This window comes from Empidonax traillii, unplaced genomic scaffold (assembly GCF_003031625.1).
Source record: "Empidonax traillii isolate 1590-97213 ecotype Southwest subspecies unplaced genomic scaffold, ASM303162v1 scaffold1062:size201915, whole genome shotgun sequence".
Classification (NCBI taxonomy): domain Eukaryota; kingdom Metazoa; phylum Chordata; class Aves; order Passeriformes; family Tyrannidae; genus Empidonax; species Empidonax traillii.
Window position 1 is genome coordinate 63,034 of NW_020956255.1, and position 21,021 is coordinate 84,054.

At 35.6% G+C, this 21,021-nt stretch overlaps 1 protein-coding gene across 2 annotated transcripts in view; it reads left to right on the plus strand.

Moving 5' to 3' along the window:
• MEI4 (meiotic double-stranded break formation protein 4) overlaps positions 1-21,021 on the plus strand; it is a 73,016-nt gene that overhangs the window by 27,765 nt on the left and 24,230 nt on the right. For both annotated transcript variants that reach the window (XM_027904484.1, XM_027904485.1), the window contains exon 4: positions 5,755-5,886. In XM_027904484.1, coding sequence (XP_027760285.1) covers positions 5,755-5,886 — 132 coding nt within the window. The remainder of the gene's footprint in view (positions 1-5,754; positions 5,887-21,021) is intronic.

Here is a 21,021-nt window from a genome sequence, read left to right on the forward strand (position 1 = left end):
TCTTCAGATGAACTGATGACTTGTTTGTTTGCATACTCACAAGGAAAGTGTTGGCTTTTCCATAAACGTGATTAGAGTGAGGTGATAGAGCAAGATTTCAGTGTATGTAAATGGATATTACCATTTTGAGGTAATCACTACATTAAACGTGACTGCATTTTATTAATGGACATCCAAGTTGTACTTTAGTTTTGGGTTGGTAGTTTTTGTTTGCTTGGTTTGCCTTTTTTGTTCTTGTTTACAAAACACAAATACACACATGCACAGGGCCTGTTCTGTGTGTTACATGTGTTTTATCCCATTAACTAGGTGTCATTGTTTTATATATATTAGCCAGCTCAAGAGAATGCAAGGTCCTCAAATGGAAAAGTCAAGTTTTTATCCTAAGAAACAAAAGAAAAAAGTGAATTAAGTTTAGAATCAGAGATAGTATTATTCTAACTGTAGCATTTCTAATATAGCATGCTCAGTGTTTGAAAGTGAAGGTTAAGTGGAAGTTACTAGGGTAGCAATTTATCTTAAAAGCATGCAAAGCTTTGTAACAAAGTTAAAAGAACAAGTAAAGATTTAGAGATAAATTACATAAGATTGAACATGAGTTTACCAGAGATAGATTGTGGCAGAACAACAAGAGCATTCTTTGTAAAATAAACTGTGTTTACAGATGTGAAATTAGGTAGCTTTTATCTCTCTGGTGTTCAGTAAAGCATTTGTTATGGAGCTCATACTACAAAAATATTAATTAAACTGTAAAAGATGTTCTTTAATGTTTTACATCTTCTTATTGGATAGAGAAGCAGCTAGAGAAGTAGCATCAAGTTGTGCTCTATACTGAGCATTTATACTTAAGAGGAAGAGGAGGAAAAAGGCTTGTGTATGTCAGGCAATCAGAGGGCATACTGCTTAAGGGTAGTCCAGTCTCTGCATATGTAATGGATCTGGTCTGAGTCTGTCATCCTTATGTCAATAGTAGCAGCTTTCTCTTGTGCTGGGAGGGAGGGTAAACGCCTAGGAAATGTGCTGGGAAATGTGCTTCTGCTGGAGGGCTTTGTGTGTGAGGAAACAGTAAGGAAAGGAGGGAGTAAGAGGGTTTATGCAAGTGCATCTGTGCTTCACAGCAATTTCTATGGTCTCTCATCGCTCCCTCTTGCCGATGTGGCAGCAGCAACGAACTTTGCTTAGTTTAGCCTGTGGACAGGAGCAAGCAGGTGCACTAATTATTATTGCCTGTTTCACTAGGGACGTGATACTGGGTTGGAGCTACCAGTGACTTGGAGAGTGACTTTTAGGCAGCCATGAAGAAATAAATTTAAGAAAGATATTCCAATCTGTAAGTAGAATAAATTGCACCTTCACACTCACAGTCTGATGTAAAAGCTTCATAGTCAGTAATGATGACTGTGAGGAGTTTGTGTCGTGCAGTTCCTTGGAGATCTTCCCTCCTCATTCCGCAAATTCAACAAGGCTGTACCTAAGTCAGTAGCTTGGTTTCTGTTAACTCAGGAGTCCCTGTCTCATCTCCTGAAAAGTGCAAGCATGTTTTAGTGTAGACAGCACATTTCAGAGTCAGAAGCAGAGGACCCTGGCTAGCACCCTGTCCCTCCACCCTTTACCTCTCACCCCACAGCTTGCCTATGGGGCACAAACCTGATACTGGTGTCTTGCAGCAGTGAAGCCAACTGATGGTCCTAGCAGAGAACATCAGGTTTAGAAAAGTGGAGAAAGGCATGAACAAGATTAAAAAAAGGGAATTTAAACCTAGGTATTAAGAGAAAATCCTATTCTGTGAGGGTGGTGATATACTGGAACAGGTTGTCCAGGGAGGTTGTGGATGCCCCAACCCTGGCAGTGTTCAATACCAGGCTGGATAAGTCCTTGAACAGCCTGCTCTAATGGGAGGTGTCCCTGCCTATGGCAGAGGGGTTGGGACTAAATGTTCTTTAAGGTCCCTTACAACCCTTACAACAATCTGAGTCTTTGAAAGAGATAAGGGCAGAGCAAGGGCTTAAGATGAGGCTTACAGAGCGAAGAGTTGAACTGATGTGTATAGAATCCCAAGACATGAAGACAGGAGAAATAGTGGCACATGAACAGGAGGAGAGATAAATGACAAGCATCAGTTTGCAAAGGAAACAATGTGACAGTAAGATAAGAAAAGAGGTGCAAATGTTCTCTGTATAGAAGTGAAGCTTTTCAATTGGCACTGATGATTAGGAGTGGAAGTCGGGTTGGACTAAATGGGCGAAGGGCAAAGGTGATGTGAAATCAAAGGCAAAAATACTGTTTTGTTTTAAACACCTCATAATTTGAGGATACCCATAATAATTATTTGCCTTAGTCTTGTGTTGCCAGATATGCTAGTTACTTGGGAAGAAAGCTCTTACTTGTCACAAATCCAGTAAATTAGTGAAACAGAAACTAAGGTGCAGTTATCGTGGTTGCAGGGTGTAGTGAATCATGCAACTCATGAAAGAATTAAACTCACAAATTTTGGATATGCATTATTAAAGAAAAGTCTAACACGCTGATAAATGAATAATAAAAGAATAATTCATAAGGTTTTTATCCAGTTTCCTGTGAAACAGGGCTCATAGGAATGTGCTGTCTGTTTTGCTCTTCAGTCTTTTCCTGTACTAGTAGCTTTTGATAGCCACTTTTGAATTCACTTGCAAAAAAGTGGAAGGTCAGTAATACCTTCAAGTAGACTTTAAAATCAGTAGGTGGCTGGAGGAGAGATCAAGTTAGTATGCTTCAGGTAAGCCGAACACTGACATTATATATTCATTCTGGCAACAGCCAGGTCGACAATCCACACATCCTTCCCAGTTACTGTCACAGCATCGCTCTGTCTTGCTCTGCATCCTGAAAGCAGGGGAAGACAACTGCAACAGGAGTGTGGGAGGAGGGTTAGGGACAAATGATGCAGCGCCTGAACAGTGAACCAGGCTGCATTATTTTCTTGTTTCTAATGGTATTTTTTTTTATAATCTAATTTTCTGACTGCTCTTACCTGAGAATCCCTGAAGCACATAGATGTTGTTTCATCTACACCATTAAACAAGCCCAAGGGATTAGAAGATTTCTGTTTCTTTTTAACATTGGATAGATTTGAGAGCTGAAGATGCACTTTTATCTTTAATGAAACTGCACGCTATTTGAATGTTTGAATGTTTCCAGAGTTTAATTAGCAATACATGAGCATTGCCCTACAGCAAAATCTTACCTCTGTTTGCTATTTACAGATTTATTGCTTATATGCTATAAATTTGTTCTGTATTAATTCAATGCATACAGACTGTGAGCATAATTTTTACCTTCTTTCTTGTCTCTTATTTTCTTAAAATACAGAGGTCCTCCAAGATACAATGTGAAATCCGTCCTCTTTAATAAATCAGCATGATTTAAAAGATTAATAATAATATTAAATATAATTATAGTAAATTTTCTAAAACAAATTACTATAAAATATTTGTATAATAAGTATATCTTGAAAAAGAATATTTATTAAATAATAATAAATTCACAGGTGGGATTATTCAGTGACATTCATATTCTAATCTCAAGTACTCTAAGTAGCATCCTTAGAAAATATGTATTTGCTTCTCTTAATAGAGGTTCAGGCTTTAAATTTGAAGATCCCCTGTTATCTAGTCCCAAAAAAATTCCAACTAGAAAATGGCAACTCTTGCCAAACCAGAAAGGATATGGAAATTTTGTGAAAGATGCTATTTTATTCATATTTCAGCTGCTAGCATTGATAACTGCACCAAAAAAAATTCATTGTTTCACTATCTGTCAAAAAAATTTTGAACAAATAGAAGAGAGGTTAAAAAAGAACAAAAATTATGATATTTTTGTGTTAATATGTACCTTTACTGTGATCTTTTGCATAGGTAGCATTGAAAAATGTCTCTGGATTGTCTAGTTTACTTGCTTGCCAAAGGCAAATTAGCAAATATACTTATTGCTATACTCTGAAAATGTAGAACTGTAAAATATGTATCCCTCCTTAATTTATATATAAAAAGTAAAAGTCTGATTTTCATTCATATATCTTCAAGGCACATGTAGGTGCAAGCATTACATTATCCTTTCATATCATTGTAAGTGTTAAGAAATCTATTTTTATCTCACCTTATCTCACATTTCATCCTTATAGGATATTTGGTATATATATTTATGAGTGATTTTAATCTCAGAGGTTTCAAAGCTATATTTGTACAATTTATGAAATCTCTTTAATAGGAGTTTACAGTATCTCTGCCTGCAGATTTTATTCTGAATGTGAGACTTGTTTGTCTTCTGTAGTTTTCTTTTGATATTTGTTTTGGGATTACACGCAGCAGTGAGACGATTTAGAGAAAAGATTTATTAAAGATTGATTATTATGGCTGTCTCATGTTGAGCAGATGATAACCAAGCTGGTCCTACTCTTCAACTGCAATAGGCCAGTAAAAAGGCATTACATCAGGCAGGAAAACAGTAACTGTAGATGTGAACCGGCCTAATTAAGTGATTTTACAGCAAAAGTTTTCAGTCCACCTCACTGTCCACTTGCGTGGCCCAAAATTTTGTCAGTTACAATTTTGCAGGAGACAGTGTTGAAACCCATGGTAAAATTAAGGTAAATGTTAATAAATTCAAGCTGACTGCTGCCCGGACCACCTTCCTCCTTTTCACGTGTTTGGAAATGTTTTCCCGGAGGATTCATCCCATGCAAGCTTGTAAATGGCAGACAAGTGTTTTTGTTCATATATATGCATGTGTATGTGTGTATAAACATGTGAGCTGGCTAGAGGTATAATCTACGTTGTTAATAGGATGCAGTGGTCTGATTTTGAGTGGTGAAGACATCACAGTTATTCTTAGACATAAAATATTTGGTCAGAATATCCTTTTATCAGTCAAAAATACTCAAAGAGTTATTGAATTTTAATTGTGTAAGGATATGCATTTATATGAAGATAGAACTTATAGTAATTGTATTTAATGTGTCTTTTTCTTCTTTGAAAGAACTTTTATATATAAAAATTACAGTCTCTTCCAGTAGTGTTTTACAAAATAATGTAGTGTGCACTTTGTAGAGCAGTAAGTTTCATTGCATAATATCTATTCATTTCAGGGATCAAAGAAAACAGTTACATTTTTTTCTTAATAGATAAGACAATGGCAAACCACCCCCCCACCTAATATAATTCTCATTTAAGTTCACATCAGTCCTGGTTCAGGAGAAATGCATTGTTAAAAAACAATATGAAAGTGAATTGTTTGAATTTGAAAATATAGTGTGTCTTCTAGCAGTTAGCATTTAATTAGGTTTATTTCTGATAGCTTTGTTGACAGAAGACCATAGTACATGTCTTAGCATAAGTGTTTGAATTTCAAATAATTTGTTCATTTGTCTACCTGTGACAAACAGAAGTCCTGCGTGTGCAGAGTAGTCATCAGCTTTTTTTGTTAGCAGATGGGCTTGATGACATCTAATGCTGAAAAGGTGTGTCCTGGAGAATTCACACTTTTGGACTAATTTGTTCATATGCCAGTTTCCTGTCATATGTCTTTTGAGAACAGATGTGACTTTGTCGTAGATCTCATATGTACGTAACTGATAGAGTTTTAAATACTCTAAATTTTCAATTTTGATTTTTTTCTTCAAAGTTTTAATATGTAAGTCCCATTTGTATTTAAGGCAATTGCAGTAAAAAAGACGGAGATGTATTTTGAAAGATTAAATTTACTGTTATTTCTCTTTAGTTTCAGGCACTGCATTCTGTGTCACAAACACTGGTTTTGCTAGGGAAGAACAACGTATTAAGAAATTCTTTAATATCACTTCTACTCTCAGAAGTACGTCAGTTTGCTGAGCAGCTGTTACAGGCCCACCAGGTACTGTCATCTTTTCTTTTGGAGAAGGGCTGAAGAGTGGTGTTGGGGAGTCTTTTGGCTGTATCTCTTTGTTTCTTAAAACATAATAAATGCATTATGCTATAGAGTATGCAGATTCAAGAACCTGGAGAATGCTAGGACCTAAATTAAACAGCGAATTCAGAAAAAAAAAGGGGGGGATAAAGTGAAAGAAAATGAAAAGTGAAATTATCAGACTGTATAATAAATAGAATCAATAAGTTTTAAGACCATGCTATATAATTTCAAAAAACACTTGAAATAATTAGTTAGAACACTTAATATAATGTGTAAATTATTGACTGTGCAGGCAATACAACTTGGGGATCCACCTGAACAAATTATTTCTGTCTCTTGCTCATGTAAAACTAGAAAGACCATTACTTCATTTTATTTCATAATTAGATTTCATGTTTTACATTATAATATTAATTTTCATGATGCAAAAGTTATTCAACACATAAGATTGTATTTAGTTTGTTGCAATGAATAGAAGGTAAGGAGCAGAATAGAACTTGCGGTAAAATATATATTTAGGTTAAATTTTTCGGTAAACTAGAGTTTAAAAAAAGAGAGGAAAAGAGAAAGTGAATGTTCCTTTAACATTTGAAGAAGAGATGTGTGAAATAAATAGGTTTTATAGATTTTTTGTGTATTTGTATGTGGTGGGTATGTATTTTATGCAAAGTGTTCAGCCTCACTTGGGATTATGACTTCATTGTATACTATCCTAAAACAATCAATAAAAAGAAAGCATGCAGCTTTTTATCTGCTGGCCAATAAATTTACTGATACATACAGAAAACATTTATCGTAGATGTATTTAGTGGTGTTCGGTTTAACAAATGTCTTAAGTGTTGCTCAAGAACTTTATTATTTTTCTCTCTAGGATACGATATGGTAGTAAGTTTGGACTGCTGGGGGAGAATATATAATTTCCAACAATAATTTCTACTATGTTTGAATCATATTCTAAAAACAGTTCAGAAAGCAAATTTTGAAAGAATTAGACAGAGAGCTGTGTCTTATTTTTAGTCACTGTTAGCATACAAGACATTGATGACAACCAAAAGTCAATAGACTTAACAAGTGTAAGAATAGGGAAGTGTAATTAGAAACAATAATTGGGTTTTAAGTTTAAAGAAGTTGTTAGTTTTTAACATTATTAAATCTCACCTGTTTAACAGAATTAGTCATCCTTCCTGTTAGAGTTTTTGCCAGTGGCAGCACAGAACCTTTCAGTGATGTCAAGTTTACAGTAAACATTGCACTTTACTGACTTGGTTACTATGATACTACTTAAACTTGCGTACTGTAATTTTAATTATTGCTTTTGTATTTGGTGAAGCCTTAGGAGCTGTGTGTCTATCTGTAGCTGACACTTTGTAGGACTTTGAAAAGCTGCAGTTCATGTAGGAAAAGTAACTGAAGTTCTGGTTTGCTTAGTTTGCTGTGAAGTCAGTGTTTTTAAAGTTCATGCATTCTTGCATTTAGTCCAAATAGATGTATTGTGTTCATTTAAAAACCCTTGTACATTCTGTATGTGATAATATAATATGGAAATATATCACAATTGGACTCCAAACTCTGGTATTTCTGATGGTCTGATTTACGGACCTGCTTTTAAGTGTTTCTGACTTTGTGTAGCATTATTTTTGGTATGCACAATTCTAAAAAGGGTTAAAGTATTTTTCCTTGTTTTGTAATCAAATCTAATGATACAGTATCAGTTTGAAATATACAAAATGATAGCTTTAAAAAAATGCTTCTTAAATACTTAAATTAGAAAAGATAATACTTCATTAGCTGACAAGTATTCTAATTGTGTTTTGTTACTTAAGCAACGCTGCTGTTAATTGCAAAGGTGTTTCATGTGTTCCATTGAAAACAGTCAAATTAGGGACTCTGAATTTTAGTTCTGATTAGAGGTGTGCAAATATATGGGTTTTGTTTTGCTTTGTTGTATGGTTAGTTTTTTGTTGTTGGCAGATGGGAGAAATAAAGAAATCATCTGAGGCATGATTTCAGGTTAGCTTGCAATTGAGTTTTGAGCATTTGATGGAAAACAGAAAAAATACCTTATTCAACTGAGCAAATTTCTATGTATTTTTAATAGTAATAATTATTTTTATAATTATTTATAATTATAATTTTTATAATTTTTATAATTTTTTTTTAAAAGTTGAAGATGGTTTTCCATACTGACTTGGATTGAAAACAAAATCCCTTTTAATTTTTTCAATGAATCATCTAGATAGCTCAAAACATTTTCATTTTAACTTTCTCCTTAAGGCATGAGCTAAGATCCAAATACTTTCTCAAATGTGTGCATTCCAGAATATGCAACTTTATATTCCACCATTTCTTCAATGGAAAGTGTGCTCAGCTCAAACCCTTGTGATTTTGTGGATACATCCTTTGATAAATATTGAAAATTTTTTACTTTAGAATTCTGACTGATTTTAGAGAGTTTGTGTCCTCTTGGAGCATGCTTATCTGTCTACCCACCATTTCAAAAAAGCTTCCTATGTTCCTAGCTTTACAAATTAAAAAATTAAGCTGACTATATGAGAGTGTATCTAATAAACTACAACAGAAAACTACAGAGATTATTATGAATATTTTAATATTCTCTAATTAGCTATATCCATTAATCTTACAATATGACAAATTAATGTCAAATATATGAATAATATAATTTTGTATACAATATTCCCACATGTTAATATAGAAAATTAAATAAGGAACATATATAAACAGTGTAGTTATCCTGATGTTCCACCCAGTTACAATTAATTTTATGGTAGTAAACTCTCAGGTCAGTTAGTAGTTTGCTTAAATTCTTTCAAGTACTTCATCATGTGCTTAAAGTAAAGCTCGTACTTCAGCACTTTGCTGACATCAGGATGATGACTTCTAGGCAAAAGCATATTAATATAAACTCAATTGGATCCCTTAAATTTTACAGATGTTGGATATGGACTTTTCAGTTTTATCTATAATAGGAACTTTTCATGCTTTATAAATACAGTTTATAAGAATACAATAACTAAACCTTATCTCACTATGGAATGGAAATCTTCTGATCCCCAATTGGATTTCTACTGCAGACCACACAAAATTGTAAGATACTAAGATTTCGCAGTGATATTGTGGAAGATGGATTATTTTTCAAATGTTGAGTTCCTCACCATGATAGCACATCTTACTTTATGATAGCTGTTTCAAAGACAGAGGACCAGAAATGGAAAGCACTTATTGGTTTACTGCCCATTTCTAACCTCCCAGGTGATAATTCCAAGAAATATGAGGAAGAAAATTAAAAACAAGAAAATAGATGTGAAAATAGAAAAAGGAAGATGTACTGTGAGGTTTCGGAAAGATCTATTATTCAGTAATTACTGATACATAGCTTGTCTAGCATTACATTTTCATATCACATTACTTTCTTTATACTATTTTTCCTTTTTTTAAACTTTAAAATATTTCTATACAAAAGCCATACACTGAATAGTTGTGGGTTGGTTTTGTGTTTATTTAAAACAAAGACACCAAGCTATAGGTAATTCTTAATATTATATGTAAGTGTTAAGTTCAAATCCAAAACCAAATGTGGGTGCTGACTTCTAACCTGAATGAGTGGTGCAGTTAGACTTCAACACAGGATTTACAGAGTGAGATTCATCCTCTTTAGATGTTTGCAGTAGAGATTGCTGTTTTTGATCCGATTTACTTACTTTAGTTTTCCACGATAGCCAACAGAAGGAAAAAGTAATTTCTTGTCAAACCTGTGTTGTTGTACATAACTATGATAGCTGTTCTCAGAGTTGTCTGCTTCTCACATTTGGCTATGAGAAAGGAAATTACATTGATCAGCTGAAATATAGATATTCATGTTGAAGGCATCCAAAGTTAAGGGATGAAAATCCTATAATATCTCTATGAAGATCTCTTTTTGGATTATCTGGGGTGTTATTCCGGGAAATGCCTGATCCTACAGAACAGTTTTAATGGGTAGTCATGCAAAACATACTCTTATCTGTACACTGTAAAACTTAAGTAACATTATTAGATGTTTCTAGCAAGTTATATTTTAGTTAGAGTAATTAAAAAGTAAACTTATTTCCCAGGTGTTCAAATTCTTTAACTGTACACAAGAGATTGATGATTGATGGTGATTGAATTTGCAGGATGTGTGTATTGAAGCTTCTTTTAAGATGCATTCCAGCTGTGGTGTGTGTGATGTGGATGCTTCTCCATAGGGAGCTCTGTTAAGCTAGCAGTCTATGAAGGCAATATATTGGGGGAAAAAAAAAGGACAAAGAGGAGCATGGATGTACTACGATTTTGAGCACTTCCTGGGATTTTTGTTGCCATTCATTACTGCCTAGCAAACAGTCATGTCATTAAAACGTACAACCGAACAGCAGCAGCTCCATTTAGAAGCAAATGAAGGGCTGAAATATTCCTGGGGCTGGAGAGCCCTTTTTTTTTTCTAGCTGGCAAGTTGGAGGCACTGCCAATGTCAATTGATAGTCAATTCATTGGGAAAATGGAGTTTTCCTGGAGTTGGGTTCAGCTGAGTAACAGAACGGTGCTAAGAGCTGAGCTGTAAAGGTCAGGGCTTGTGCTATGATCCACCCCAGAAGGAGAGGGTAACCCTGGTTCTTGTTAGCAAATCCCTTGGGGTGGATTAGAGTGAAATGACACTGAATGATCAGTGTTTGTATATGTGTATATATATATATATATATCTGTAAGGTTTATTTTAGAAAAATTTGGTTGCAAAGGAAAACAGGTATGTAGCCATTTTGATTATTATTATCTATAATAAAATAGCAATATAAAACCATAAAAATAACAGTTAATAAATGTATAAGGAAGAGAAAGAAAAGATAAAAGTAGAAAGTTATATCATCACCACCCACTGGATCCAGGGATGAGACTTGGTAGTTGTAATTTTGATGCCTGTTGATTAAAGTGGTGATGGCAGTCCTGGCAAAGTGAGGGTCTTCTCCCAACCTTATTTACTTCTCCTTAAACTTGAGGTAGTACCTGAGTACAATTGTACCACCTATCTTATCTCAAGTTCCCATAAGGAGGCTTAACTCACAGTCCAGTTCCCTGAAATTGAGGACACATATTTGGGAGGGGAGCAGGCTTCAGTGATCTTAAAAATGTTTAAGCCATTAACCATTTCAGTCTCTCACACTTCCTTCCTAAGCCCTTCTCCATGCATCCATTCTGTATCCAGTGGATGCTCTGGGCAGGTGTGATACCTACCTCATGCTTTATTCCATATGCAAGTGTGTCTGATGTGATGTAGAGAATTCTTCAAATAAGCTCCTCTTTCCAAGAAGTTTACTTCATTTATGGAATATGGCTTATCTCTTCGGCCATAATTTTGTATATGTTTTCTTACAGGTTAGAAAAAAAAAAAAAGTTATACTTTTTTTTCCCTCAAATATGGTAGAAAATAGCTAAAATAGTTAATTAAAAAAAACAAACTGAGAATATTATGCAGCTGGTAAAGCTAAATATATTTTGCAGTCTACTGTTGTTTGAGGTACTAAAATGGCTATCAAGCACATATGGCTTTTTGTAGTTTCTACTGTTGGTTTTACTGACACATCAGATTACTAATACTTCACCTAGATAAAAGAGATTGGTGCCAGGTAGATCTTATGAAAATAATTAAACTTGCATCTGGACATCTGTTCATGCTTTTTAAGATGTCATTTCTTTCCTTGTTATGCTGGTAAGCAAATTTAAAATTGTGAATTGTTAAAGATGCTGGAAAATAGTGCTCTAGGTAAATGTAGGATTAATTGTAATTACATATGACTGCTGATGCTACTGTTAACAAAGGAAATAATGGCTGGATGGAATAATCAGCGGATCTGCATTTTTTTTTTCTTATATACCCGATTTGGAGATACGGATTTGGGAGAACATAAATCTCTTGCCTGAAAGGCAGGAATGAAAGAATCAGTCACGACTTGGTATATGCCAAGAGTGCCATGTACCTTTGAAATGTATACCTGCTTCTGCTGCATGTGTCATCCCCTATTATAGATTAGATTTTAAGATGCTTAAGAGTCAGACAGAACTGGAAAATGACAAATGGTTCATGCAGTTTTTCTCTTTCCTGTCATACTATCTTAAAATGATAGCATTAAGGAGAAAGGAGTTTGGAAGTATTCTAACAGAGCTAAAAGTAGCAGGGCTTTGACTACACTTAGGTGCTTGGCAAAATTGAGGATGACATGTAATCAGAAAACCTCAGGTGCGTTTGGGAACAGGAGCAGCAAATATCGATTACGTGAGGAGAACGGTGTCGACTAGAGAATTGTTGCTCTTAATATTCATGAATCATGTCATTCGTGGAAACATAGTACTGGAAAAGGAAAAATGCTTAATTACAAAAATCAGAATATATCAAACCTAAAAAGCAAATATATAATATTCCTGGAAATCTTCTTGGTTTAAATAGGGCACAAAATCCAGGACTTAAAGCAAACAAAACAAAAAACCAACCAAACAAACAAAAAACAAAACCCCAAACAAACAAACCCAAACCAACAAACCCCAAATTAACAGGATTATAAATTAAATAAAATTACCCAAAAATTACCCATTTTGATGCTGCTTTTACTTCCTTATTATCAGTGTTAATTCTGTCCTTTTCCTATTGCTTTCTTTACAGCTCAGTTAATCCTTTTGCATGCCTGAAAGCAGAACACGAATAAGGCAGAAGCATCAGATTTTTGTGACATACGTGGTATACCTGCTAGTCTGAAAGGCAGGTTTTGCTTAACCTGTATCTTCAAATAGATGATTTTAATGCCCCTGTTAAGTTCTCTTCTTCATGGAGCATTCTTGCTTCCAGACAAGGATTTTCAGAATGGAATGATGTGACAAAAAATTAAGCACTACTGCCTTAACACTTTTGGATATTGGAGTTGCCTGTATGAATAGCATATATACCATATGTGCTCTTAAAAGTTCAATATCCAGGCAAGGTAACATTTTGTCTCAGATTTGCCTTCTGCTTTTAGTTTTGGATAATTGTTTAAAGTCTTCAATTTGCTGCACTTTTAACACAGTTACACTAAATGCTTTTTTGGGATACACTATAAATACAAAGTTCTTGTGTCAATGGCTTTACAGTCTATTGGCTGCTTGAGTATTCGGTGTCTTAATGGAATGGAAAAAGAAAGAGTCATAGCCCTAGAATTTCCAACAAGGAATTACTGATATAACAAATTTTTGTTTGGAAGAGTAACAACAGCAGATAATTTAAAGTAGTCTTTAAGAGCTTAGAAAAACATAGAAGTAAATGAAAGCTATAGAATTATATTGGATACCAGTGTTAAATCATAACTTCATTTTTCTTTAAAAACATTCTTTTCATTTTACAGGACATGTCAATAGCTTTGAATTTCCTAGCTTTGCACACACTTGTCTTTCTCTAAGCATGTGTGACACTCCTATACATAATGATTTAGCTTGCCACACTGGGATCCTCTTTTATTGGTTTGGTTTGTTTTGCTAAAAGTACTTTTAAAGCTGTATTTATCTACCCATAGAGCTTATGCATAACCATCACTACTTTAAAATCACAAGACCAGGAAGGTTAACTGGTGTTTGTTCAGTGCTTTCTAATATGTTCAAATGCTTTTAAAAACTCATTATTATGTAACTCACTATGAGATATTATAACCACAAAGCACATGCACAGTGGGCCTGTCTTCTGCGGTGTGCTGTGATATGCCATCAAGCATAGAAAAACTGCTTCTGGTCTTTGCATGCTCTTCCTTGATAAGCAGTGGGTTTGTTTTACATTCTGTTTGTGCTTGGATTGAACTCTTAGCTTAGGATGTTAATTGGGAAGGGGTGGCTCTAGTGTATTTAGAGTTAGGTTTAGGATTAGAATGCAGTTTAGAATTAAGATTGAAACATAAGATCCTCAGCAGAGAGGGAAATGCTTGAAAGGCTGGGCCTAGGAGTGTTTGTCATGACCAACAAGACACTTGTTCTGCTAGTTCACTGTTGGGTTAGAGTTGGTGTTAGAACAAAATCTCTGGTTAACTGTCTGGTTAACTCCTCAGTTGAAACTCTCATAGGCTTACAGTGGTGGTGATGGTGCATATTTGAATATATGTGCTTGTGAGCTGCATTGAATGCTGCCACCACGTTCAGAAGGAGCTGCTGTCCCAAGTTTGGCTCTGAAACAAGCAGAATTCATCGTTCTAAGATTTAACTGATGAAGAAGTCGTTAATAGAGTAGGTTTAAGTCTGGGATGAAAGGAATTGGCTACCTAGATCGTGTTCTGTAGCTAAGGTTGGAATAATGGTCTGCGTGGCTGAGACATGTGGAAGATGAAATCTGGTTCCATAGCCTATTTTAAACTTTGTATTAGATTTTGGGTGGCAGCACTCTACCTGGCTGGTTTAGACTTGATCTGGCAGAACAGCAAACTACTATTAGTTCTGTGCCTAGAGGGGAAAGTAGGTTTCAGGACTGGTGTCAGCAGCTACTCCTATGCACTGCTACATTGACAGGATTTCTAGTGTAGATTTAATTTGGGGAGATAAGTAGGGATGAGCTACAGTTGAACACCTTCATAGAAGGTATCAGAGCTAGATTTAAGGGTTTTTTGCTGAGGGCTTAAGAATCTGGGGTTTCAATTTTCAGTTGGCACTGATGATGTAGCCTTTTCAGTCCACAGTGGATTCAGTGAAGAAGATATATTGGTGGGCCTGAGTAAGTGTCAGACTAAGAGTGAGCTTACTGAGACTCATAGGGCCTTTGGAGGTAAAGAAATGAGATATTGGGCTAGGTTTATGGTGAGGGAGGAAGGGAGAAGCAGCTGAGTGTGTTTAGATCTGAGTGTTAGTTACATGAGTTGCTGAATTGGTACTAAGATAGAGAGCAAGGCTTAGGTGTCCAGGATTTGCACGGCAGAATGCTTTGCTGAAGTTGGAGGTGTTCCAGAAAGTGAAGCTGAAGTATGCTCAGGTAGGATATAATTTCTATGGCTTGATTAGATTAAGGATTAAGACATTGCTGTTTGCAGTCTTGAACTTGGATGAAATGCGGGTGACCAGATACCTTTGTGGGGTTGAATCACAATTGTAAATGCACATGCATGCACATACATGGTCACAAAAGAATTTATGTCAGCACTGTCTATATTGCATGTCTTCTAGAACTATTACATTCATGCTGAAATGTACATTTGAAATGTGTGCAGCACCAACATTACTGAATTAAAACTAGTCTTAGGAAGTAACCTTGAATCCACTCCATTTTAGCTTCTTATTATATAAGCAAGGATTATTTTCACTTGATTCCAATGGCAATTCACATAGGGAGAACTCAAATGCAGAGAGCAAGAAAATGAGAAAAATAGAAACAAAATTTGTGTGTATTTATCCTTTCTCATAAACAATGGCATCCCAGGTTTCATGATTATAGTGCAGACTTTGAAAATGTAGCTTGTATGTTTTGAATTTCTTGGCATCTGTCATTCCTGGAATTGAGTTGGCAAAGCACAATTAAACCTCTGGGTATATTGTCTTGAAACAAGATCCTTTTGGCTCTATTTCATCCTTATAATTAATTCTTTCATTAAAAGTTACTACTAGTGTCTCTTGAGTTTTCAGATTATTAAACTTCTAGCTGAAGTTGCAGTTTTAAAGAACTCTTTGTGTAACCTTATCATTTAATCAAAGCTCTTTTACTAAGCCTAGCTACAACATTTAATACAGAATAGTATAGGGAATTGTGGTATGATAAATATGAGAGAGAGAGCTAAAAATTTAAGCAGCATTTCTGCCAGTTAGAATAAATTGTAAAAGAATTAGTTTAGAGTAACGGAATAAGTTAACCATTTTGAGTTCTTCTTACACCATTTGATTATGTGAACTATGATGTAATCCTGTTGACTAACTTAAAGAGAGTGAATTCATTGAATGATTGTAGAATTGTGGAACGGAAAAGGTTGGAAACATCCTTTGGAGATGATCTGGAATGACACCCTGCTAAAAGTATTTTTTGCACTTCCCTTTGTGGCATCTCAGGATTCCTCTTGGCCAGTTTCTTCAGCCTGTCAAGGTCCCTCTGAATAGTGTTAATCTCCTCTGATATGTCCATCACTTCTACTTTTGTATCATCTCTAAAGCTGCTGAGTTTGGAGATACAAAAATCTCAGTGTCCAGGTCGTTCATGAAGATGTCAAACTACTGAGTGCCAGTGTCAACCCCTGGGGTGCAGCACTAGTAAGTGACCTCCAGCTGGATTTTATGCCTCTATTACAACCCTCTGAGAATGGCACTTCAGGCAGATTTCAGTCCACCTCACTCTTCACCTAACAAGCCTGTAAATCTATCTGTCTATTCTCAATCACCATTTTGTCCATCATATGCCTGGAAATGGTTTCAAGGATTATTTGCTCCATCACCTGCCCAGGAATCAAAGTGAAGCTGACTGACCTGCATTTCCCTGTTTGTTCTTCCTTGAAGAAAAAAAGTGACATTTGATTTCTTTCAGTCCTTAAGAACTTCCCCTAATTGCTGTAACTGTCCAAAGATAATTGAGTGTCCCTTCCATGACATTGACCAGCTCCCTCAGCGTCACAGGTGCGTGCTTCCAGGTCCTATGGACTTATGTATGTCCAGTTATTCTGAATGTTTCCTAGCCTGTTTCTTCTCCATAGGTAAGCTGTTCCTTGCTCCAGACTGTCCCACTTGTCATAGGGATGTGGGATTCCTCAAGGCTGGTTTTACCAGTAAAGGTCAAGGCAAAGAAAGCACTGCATCCTTTTTTGCCAGTTTCCTTGCCACATTTTTCTCATCTTCATTTTGCTGCTGATGTGCCTGTAAAAATCCTTCATGATGCACTTCACCTGCCTTGCCAGATTCAACTTGAGATGAGCTTTGGCTTTCCTGACTATCTCCCTGCACACTCAGAATGTCTTCATATTCTTCCCAATTCACCTGACCCTGTTGTATGTTTTGTATTTTTTGTCAGGACATCCTTGTGCATTCACACATGCCTCCTGCCACCTTTGCAGTTGTGTACATCAGGCAAACCATTCTTGAGAGTGAAGGAGGTGATCCTTGAAAATCAACTAACTCTCCCAGATCCTCCTTCTTTCTAGAGTAAAAGCATGTTAGATATTCCCAAATAAATTCCTGAAGAGGCCAAAGTCTGCTCTCCTGTAAACCAGACTGGCAATTCACCTTTTTGATTTTGGTAAATTTTCAAGAATTAAGTGAGATTATAATTGCAAATTAGGTAAGTTCTTAAGAGAAGTGTTAAGTCATATAAAGACAAGTCATGTTTCTACCTACCAAGGAGTAATACTCTTCAGGAAAGTTTATAGGAGCTTCACTAACACTCTGGGAGTTATGAACCAGGGAAGATAATAATTATCAGTTTATGGGAACATAAGGTGATTACTGAGACATGCTCTGAAGCTCCTCATTTTTCTTGAACATCCTGTAGAAAACCTTTCATTTACCTAAGAAAGTGAAACACCTGTTTTGGAGGATAGCACATTAACCCTTAGTCTTCCAGGGCTGAAAGATATTTCAGAGGGACCTTAAATAACTGCTAGAAAAAAATATGTGCAAGTATGTTCCATATTTTTGCTGTTGTTATTTTTTAATTACTTTAATGAAGGAAGTAGCTTTTAAGAAAGAAGAACATTAGCTTCTCTATCTGTTTAATTTAGAACTTGACTGATTTTAAGAACTTGAATAACTTGAGCCAGCAAGCAAAGTTGTTTATCGAGAAACCTTAGTACTTGGACCTTTTAGGAGCTGTTTTGTTTTTCATCAGGATGTGTAGATTTGTTGGGAAGCTTGAAGCTTATACTGTAAGTTTGATGAACCTTCATTGTGTCTAGTCATGTCCAAGAGCACAGGGAGTTTTTGCCTCTGGGGAAGGTAAAGTACTGTCGTTTAGCCAATGGACAAGGAACAGGGAAATGACCAAGGATTACTGAGATCTCAAAATACATCTAGAGCAGTGCTTGCCACTAGCAGGAGTGTCATCAACATGGTGGTTGGTTCCTTCACTGTGATGAACCTTGCTTTTGTGTCCATCTAGACATCTTGAATGATATCTCATTGCCTAGTAATTTTCTATCTGCTACTATTGTATTACTGTTAGGTCTTTGATGTTATCTCACCTCCCTTCCAGTCACCCAAATGCCATCACAATTACCTTCCTTTCTCTTCTGTCAGAAGATAAACCAAACCTTGTCTGTCTTTCACAGACTCTTATCTTCAGAGTAGCCAGGAGAAGGTAACATCAGAAATCTGGGGTTAAAGAGAGGAATGAGCTTTTAAGCTTGAAAACTCTTTCTCACTAAGTAGCAATTCTAGATAATTGCTAAGTTTTTTCTCAAAAGTAAATGGTGTATATTTCCAGTTGGTGTTTCCAGTATTGATAACAAAATTAGGCTAGTGAGTTATGCTTTTGTCAGAGAAATGCTGTCTGGTTGAAAGTTGTTATTGTACCATCTGCTGAAAACAGAATAAATTTTCAGGTATAATGTGAAAAGAATACTTTTCTCTCTCAGTAACAAGACAAAAAAAAATCAATTCTCACTCAGCAAAATTCATCCACATTGTAGATCAGGTAAATGAAATTGTTTTCTATCATAAAAGCTTTTTTTTTCATTTCATAAATTTTGGCAAATGTTTACCATTCAGACTGAAACTTTTTCTCTGTAGCTATCTGTCTCAGGCCATTTCCATATGTGCTTTTTACTTTATTTCTGTGAGTGTATGTGTATGAGTTTAAAGAGGAAGACATCAATGCACACAGTTTTCACAGAAGCCAGTAAGGGTTTTCATTTGAATTTAGGTATTTCTGTTTGATGGCAGGCATTGTAAAATCGTGTCCTAGACAGCTGAGATTGGCATTACCAGCTACATTAGGTATTTAGAAGATTCTTTCTTAAAAGGAAGAAAGTGCTGTCTCTCTCTCATTTATAAAGTTAATGTAAATATTTGTGGTGTGTGAGGAATTATAGCAATGACTGTCATTAAAAAAAAAAAAAAAGTATTAGTTCTGTATTCAGAGCAGAGACTGAATGATAGTCCATGCTTATAACAAGGACAGAAAATAGTATTTCTTCTAATTGATCATCATCCATTCTTTATAGTAACAGAAACAAGTACACTTGCAAACAAAAACACAGAAAAAACCACAACCAAACACAACTGCAGGCATAAAATAGTCAAATTAGGCTTGCAGTGTCATTATATTGATTTAAAACTGCCATTCCTAATAAAGGCAGGTAGCTAGTAGTACATTAGGAAACTATATAAAATAAATAATTATTTGCAATATTAAAGAACACAGTCTGAAATATAGACCTTAATTTCTTCAATGTTTCATGATTCTGCTAATAAATCTCTTAACCAACCTTTGGAATGCATCCTGCTGGTTTATTCTACACAGGGGTTGCTCAAGAATCATTAATTTTTATTTAGCTTAGGGGAAAGTATACTTTGATGAGCATCTGAACTTAATTAATTAGAAGTTTTTACCTATATTTTCTGTCTGTAATGTAGGAGCTGATTCCAGTTTGTGGGTTATTTAAGATATGATTTTCCATAGTCACAGTAAAGTTAATTACCATATGAAAGACAGCTCTTTCTCAACTATGCCTGTCTGTTTCTCTTGAGTGTGGATACCACTGTAGAAAAAGTAGAGGAAGTTTACTTTCAGGGAAAGCATAAAACTGCTGATATTTCCTTATATGTTGTTTAAGACTAACAAAAAGGAAGAGGGTTTCTGCTCCTCTAATGCTTTTAGAGAGTCACATGAGGATTAAACTGCATACAGAATTATCTTCTTTATGTAATAGGTTTTTTTATTTGCTGTACAGCATTACTAATCACATTTAAAGTGTAACTTTTGAAATCATGGAAAACTTACTAATATCTTTCTCAAAATTCATCTGTTTTCCATAGATAGTGTTGCTAAATGGGCCACGGAGTAAAAGGTGCTTTGTGATGAGGAGTTTGAAATGTTGCCCAACATTTCATTATCAGTTACATTATAATGTAACATTCATTATGATTGTGCTAGTATATAACTAGGCAACGTATATGAGAAACGGTCAAAATGTCAAGAATATATTATGATTACTAAAAAAGTATTATTACTTGTGTGTGTTTTATGTTTGTTTTTAAAGATTTGCATCTATTTAAAAATACAGTAAATCACAGATAAGGGAATTTCCATGGTTTATAGGTAATCTTCATGGGATTTTTTGTGTGCGTGTTTGATGTATTTTGAGATCTTGTGGATGAAATGTCAGTTTCCAAAAAATAATCTAAAAAAGAGAGGACTAATGGGGGGGAGCAATTGTAATGGTCTTGCAGAACTTGAAAAGTTGCCATTCAAAGAGTAGTCCTTTGATATTCTGAGCAGAAGAAATGTACTTGGTGATTAAAGTTAGATGGCAGACTTACTGAGGTACTCCAATGCTTTCATGATGAGCATCTTTTGGGGGTGACAGGAGTATATTTAAACCTGTCTCAGGGCAAGAGTTTTGATTAGAACACTTGAGCACCCTTTCGTCCATAAATCTGAACTCTTAAACTCCTATTTATATGTTATATTAAAATTAATAATTATGGTCAACTTTTGCACAGGAAGAGTGTGAAACATTGGATTATTATATTAATTGTGGCTTGGACAAACTCAAGTGTATGTGTGGGGAGAAAGGGACAGGTCAAATTTCATGAAGGTGAAATGATACCCTGTTCCATACCCCAGCCCCTCAGAGCCTCCTTGGTCAGCCCTGAAGTAGCTGTCAGTCACTGGCACACCAGGGGCAATGCCCCACACCCTTCCCTGGAGCCCTAGTCTAGTCCCAGAGTGGCCAGTGGGCCAGAAGTCTTACCCAGGGCCACAAGGGGGCCAGAGTAGATAAAAACCAAAGACGTGGTCTCCACGTTGTTGCAGCCCTGCCGTTTCCTGGACTCCTGACAGCTGGATCTATGCTGTATCTTGGGTGATAGCTATAATTCTCCTTTTCTCTCTTTCTTTCTCTCTCTTGTTTTTTACTACTTCTTATAATCTCCTTT